Source organism: Suricata suricatta, chromosome 17 (genome assembly GCF_006229205.1).
Source record: "Suricata suricatta isolate VVHF042 chromosome 17, meerkat_22Aug2017_6uvM2_HiC, whole genome shotgun sequence".
Classification (NCBI taxonomy): domain Eukaryota; kingdom Metazoa; phylum Chordata; class Mammalia; order Carnivora; family Herpestidae; genus Suricata; species Suricata suricatta.
In genome coordinates, this window is record NC_043716.1 from 43,842,505 (window position 1) to 43,848,648 (window position 6,144).

General features: G+C 36.0%; 1 protein-coding gene across 1 annotated transcript in view; it reads left to right on the plus strand.

The window, feature by feature from the left end:
* Positions 1-6,144, plus strand: part of LOC115281649 (leucine-rich repeat-containing protein 37A2-like) — a 38,973-nt gene that overhangs the window by 27,063 nt on the left and 5,766 nt on the right. Inside the window, exon 8 of the mRNA XM_029927068.1 lies at positions 5,456-5,574. Within this exon, the coding sequence (XP_029782928.1) occupies positions 5,456-5,574 (119 nt within the window). The remainder of the gene's footprint in view (positions 1-5,455; positions 5,575-6,144) is intronic.

Sequence of the window (6,144 nt, forward strand, 5' to 3'; positions counted from 1 at the left end):
ACAAGATTGTAAAGTCTTTCTCCTGTGTAAGTTCTAGAGTTTTAGGTTTTACATGTAGATCTTTGAACCAAGTTGAGTTCATTTCTTTGTATGGTTTGGATTAGAGTTTGCTTCTTTGCATGTGGATATCCAATTGTTCCTACACCATTTGTTGGAAAGACTATCCTTTCTCCACTCAACTGCCTTGGAACCTGAAAATTAGTTGTCCGTATACCTCTTTCCTTCTGGACATTCTGTCTCTTTGCTGTGTTTGTCTAAAGTTACATGATATCACAAAGTCTTAAAGTGCAGCTTCTTCATAAGTGTAGAAATCAGGTAGGGGTCATTCTCCAATTTTGTTCTAATTTTCCAGAGCGTGTCAGCTCTTCTCAGAGCTGTATATTTCCACATGACTTTTAGAATTTGCTTGCCAATTTCTACAGAAAAGCCTGCTGGGATTTTGATGTGTAAACCTATTTGAGGAGAATTGAGATCTTAACCATATTGAATCTCCTGATCCATGAATACTTTCTATCTCTCCATTTATTTAATTCTTCTTTCATTTCTCCCAGGAATACTTTACAGGTTTCCGTGTGCAAGGCTTTACACATCTTTTTCCAGATTTATTCCTAAGTACTTGATACTTTTGATGCTGTCAAAAATAATATTTTTAAAATTTCAGTTTCTAACTGTTAATTGATAGCTATTAGAGATAAATTAATTTCTTGTATATTGACCTTTTATCATACAAACTTTAGGAAACTCATCATTTCTAGTGACTTTTTTATAGATTCCATCAGGTTTTCCACATAGCTAATCATTTTATGTGCAAATATGGTTTTGCTTTTTCCTTTATATTTTGAATATGTTTTATTTCTATCTCTTGTCCTATGTACTGGCTAGAACCTTCAGTGCCATGTCAAGCAGAAGTCGGGAGAGAAAACATCCTTTACCTTGGTTCCTATCTTGGACAGAAAGCACTTGTCTTTCACCATTAAATATGATGTTAGGTGTTTGTGTAGAAGTCTTTTATCAAGTTGAAGGCAGCTTCTGTATCTGCTTTGATGGGGGTTGGTTCATGTTTTTTAATTTGTAATCAGAAAAGGATGGTAGATTTGTTAGATACTTTTTCTCCACCTATTGAAATGATTGTATGATTTTTAGTTTTTAGTTTATTAACTTCAGTGAATTACCATGATTTTCAAATATTCAACCAATCTTGCATTCCTGAGAAACCCCACTTTGTCATGATGTAGCATATTTTCATGTATTATTAGATTTGATATGGTAAAAATTTGTTTAGAATTTTTGTGTATGGGGTCACTGGGGTACTCAGTCGGTTATGCATCTGACTCTTGATTTTGGCTTAGGTCATGGTCTCACAGTTTTTGAGATGGAGCCCCTCATCAAGCTCTGTGCTGGCAGTGCCGACCTGCTTGGGATTCTCTCTCTCCTTCCCTCTCAGCCCCTCCCCCACTTGCATGTGTGTGCACATGTTCTCTCTCTGTCTCAAAAATAAATTGAAAAATAAATTGAAAAAAAAAAAAAGAATGTTGCATCTGTGTTCGTGAGAGATATTGGTCTGTATCTTTCTTTTCTTCTAATGTCTTTGTCTATTTTTCCTAAGACCAAACTTGGCCTTAAACATGAGTTGGGAAGTATTCCCTTCTCTTCAGTTCTCTAGTACATTTTGTATAGAATTGGCGTTATTTCTTCCTTAAATATTTGCTAGAATTCACCAGTGAAGCCATGTGGGCTGGAAGCTTTCTTTGTGAGAAAGTGTTAAACTACATGTTTTATGTCTTTAATTGTGCTTCTTAAGTTACATATTTATGTTTGAATAGTTTATGTCTTTCATGGAATCTATTTAATCTTGAAGTTAGTGACATAAAGTATCTTATAATATTTCCTCAGTAACCTTTGAGTCTCTGTAGAATTGTAGTGATGTCACTCCTCCCATTTCTGATGTTGACAATTTGTGTCTTCCTTTGTCTTTTCTTGATCAATTTGGCCAGAGGTTTATCAATTTTCTTTATCTTCTCTAAAAACTGCCTTGCTATTGCACTGATTTCTCTATTTTTCTGTTTTCCATTTTCTTTATTTCTGCTTTGATCTTTTTCATTCCATTTCCTCTCCATACGCAGTGGTAAATTCCTTTCTCTAGTTTCTTAAAAGTGGATGCTGGGGAAGATGAATACTATACGAGCCACATCCCACATGTTGACATGTTGTGTTTTCAGTTTCAGTCAGTACAAAATAGTTTTTAACTTCCATTTTGATTTATTTGACCGATGGTGTTACTTAGGAATATGTTGTTTAGTTTCTAAATATTTGGAGATTTTACAGATCTGTTAATTTGTCATTTAATTCCATTGTGGTCACAGAACATATGTTGAATGACTGAAATCCGTTTACATTTACTGAGACTTGTTATATAGCCAATGAATTCTGGTAATAGATGAGAATATGGTCTATTTTGATAAGTATTATGTTTCCACTTGAAAAAAAATGTAGTCCGCTGATTTGGTGTGGAGCGTTCTATAAATGTCAATTAGGTCAAGTAGGTTGGTAGTGTTTGTCAAGTCTGCTCTATCTTTACTGATTTTCTATATATTTTTTTCTGTCAATTATTGAGAGAGGGACTTGAAATCCCCAACTAGTGTATTTATGTGTGTCCCTTTCCTATTCTCCTTAATATATTTTGACGTTCAGGCTTCACGGGCCAAGTAACAATGCTAGAGCATACGGACTTGTTGTAACTGGGGCTCTTCAGCTCTCAACTGAACTGCTCTTTTAAAAACACGGTACATTTCAGAAGAAAGAAAGAAAAAGGAAAAAAAAGAAAAAAGGAAAAATATATATTTTGAAGTTCTGTTATCAGATACATACATTTTTAGGTTATGTCTTCTCTATTAGTTGACTTTTCTATCATGATGGAATAACTTCCTTTATCCTTGGTAATATCGTTGCTTTGAAATTCACTTTGTCTTATAGTAATATAGCCACTCAAGCTTTCTTTTTTGATTAGTGTTAGTGAAGCATAATTTTTTCCAAGTTTTAACCAGCTTATATATTTCTCTTGAAGATTCTTATAAATAGTTATATGGGTGGCTTTTGCTTTTTTATCCAGTATGACAACTCTTATCTTTTAACGAGGGTGATTGTACCATTTATAGTTAATGTGATTTTTTAATATAATTACATTTAAAGCTACTGTCTACCCTTTTCTATGTATCCCATCTGTTCTTTGTTTCTTTTTCTTTTTCTTCCTGCTCTTAGATTGATTTAGTACATTTTATTATTTGTTGGGGGGGTGAATAAATAGTTACAAGTTGGGTTTTGTTATTCTAGTAGTTGTTTAATGGTTTGTAGTGTTGATCTTTAGGTTATCACAGTCTATCTTCAAATGATATTATATGATTTCATGAATAGTATAAAAATCTTGCAATAAGTAGCATCCTTCCATTATTCTCCTCCTGGCTTTTGTGCTATTGTTTTCATACATTTTACTTTTAGCATACCAAATTATTTTTGTGGTTTAAATAATCATCTCTTTGACTGAAGTACAGATCCTGTAATATTAAATTATATAGTGATTCAATAATTACATATGTTAAATGCTCACCACAGTGAGTTTTATGGTATTAGTGACTATAATACCTCTGCTGTACTTTTCATCTGGTGACTTATTTATTTTATAATTGGAAGTTTGTACCGCCTAATCCTTTTCACTAATTGTGTCCATATCCTCAGTTTGATCTCCATATTTATGAGTGTCTTTCTTTGTTGTTGTTGTTGTTGTTTGTTCATTTGTTTTTGTTTGTATTTTTTAAATTTTTATTTAAATTGAAATTAGTTGACATATAGTTTATTAGTGTTTTCAGGAGTAGAATTCAGTGATTCATCACTCAGGTAAAACACCCAGTGCTCATCCCAACAAGTGCCCTCCTTACTGCCCATCACCCATTTAGCCCATCCCCCCACCCACCTCTTCTCTAGCAACCCTCAGTTTGATCTCTACTTTTAAGACTCTCTTGTGATTTGTCTCCCTCTCTGTTTTTATTTATTCTATTTTTCCTTCCTTTCCCCTACGTTCATCTGTTTTGTTTCTTAAATTCCACAAAGGAGTGAATTCATACAATATTTATCTTTCTCTGACTGACGTAGGTTGCTTAGCATAATACACTCTAGTTCCATCCACCTTGTGTTGCAAATAGCAAGATTTCATTCATTTTGATCACTAATACTCCATTGTATATATATTCCCATATCTTCTTTATCCATTCATCAATTGATGGACATTTGGGCTCTTTCCATAATTTGGCTACTGCTGATAGTGCTGCTATAAACATTGGGGTGCACATGCCCCTTCACATTACATTTTTGGATCCTTTGGTTAAATGCCTAGTAGTACAATTGCTGGGTTTTAGGGTAGTTCTATTTTTAACTTTTTGAAGAACCTCCATACTGTTTTTCTGAGTGCACCAGCAGTTTGCATTCCCACCAACAGCACAAAAGGGCTCCCCTTTCTCCACAGCCTTGCTAACATCTATGGTTTCCTGAGTTATTAATTTTAGCCATTCTGAAACGTGTGAGGTGGTATCTCAGTGTGGTTTTGATTTGTATTTCCCTGATGATGGGTGACATTAAGCCTCTTCCCTGTGTCTGTTAGCCATCTGGATGTCTTCTTTGAAAAAGTGTCTATTCATGTCTTCTGCCCATTTCTTAACTGAATGATATATTTGATGTTTGGGTATTGAGTTCTTTATATATTTTGGACCCTAGCCCTTTATCAGATATGTCATTTGCAAATATCTTCTCTCATTTCATCAGTTGCCATTTAGTTTTGTTAATTATTTCTTTGCTGGACAGCATTTTATCTTTTTTTAATGTTTATTTATTTTTAAGAGAGAGAAAATACAAGAGCAGGGTAGGGACAGAGAGAGAGGGAGACAGAGGATCCGAAGTAGTCTCCACACTGTCAGCACGTTGCCCGATGAGGGGCTCGAACTCACAAACCTTGAGATCATGACATGAGCCAAAGTCAGATGCTTCACCGACTGAGCCACCCACACGCTCCGATTGATTGCTTTTTATTCTCAGTATGGGTCCTATTTTAGACTTATTCAGACTCTTAGAAGTCTACCCGCTTTCTGTGTGCTCTCAACCCAGAGTGAGACCTTTGTGCTGGAAGGGGATACTTCTGAATTAAACTATTGATCAGTGTCACCCAGTCTAATCTCTTTCTTATTCTAGGGATACCATACCCCCTGCCATCCTTACCTTTCTGTTGGGCACCTCTGTCCTTCTGTCTGTTTATTCGCAATATTCAAGAGCAGCATTTGGCCAACTGGCCCCTTCCCAACCATCCAGGCCATATGCCTGGAGAATGCCTGTGATGACTTTGGCCTGCCTCTTCTACCTCCTCACGTAACTCCTTTACCACTAATTTAATTCTCTGTGTTTGCATTTATAGGATTTTACCTACCCATATGGCCTGCTGTCTCTGCCAATTTAAAACTACTATTGAGGTTGTCTGCAAGACAGTCAAGCTGCACTGTGACAGTGAATGTCTGACAAATGCCGCACTTTGTGGTAAGTCCTAATCGCCTGATGATAAATTTATAAATTCTTATTTTATTTATGTTTTAATTTTAATGAATCTTGATACAGTTTGTTGCTTTTTATTCATTTTTGCGAGAAAGAGAGAGAGAGAAAGAATGAGCTGGGCAGGGCAGAGAGTGAGGGGGACAGAGGATCCGAAGCGGGCTCTGCGCTGACAGTGGCGAGCCCAATGCGGGGCTAGAACTCACAAACTGTGAGATCATGACCTGAGCCTGTGTCAGATGCTTAACTGACTGAAACACCCAGGCACCCTATCACTGGTAAATTTTTAAACTACTGATGTTATTGCATTATTTTTATTCATTCAGAGTTCAGATCCCTAAATTTCTAAGAACGATTCCTTGGTTAAAAGTCAGATTCTCAGTTACATTATTAAGCCAACTACCCCCAAACGAAAACCTGTTCACAGAGTGCATCACAGTTTATAAGCTGATTTGATATGCAGTAGGTCTCAGGTGCCTTTGTCGTACAGGACAGGTGGAGGTACACTCTTGTTTATTTCGCTTGTTGCTGCAAGTGTGTCAGAGGACAGGTGATGCT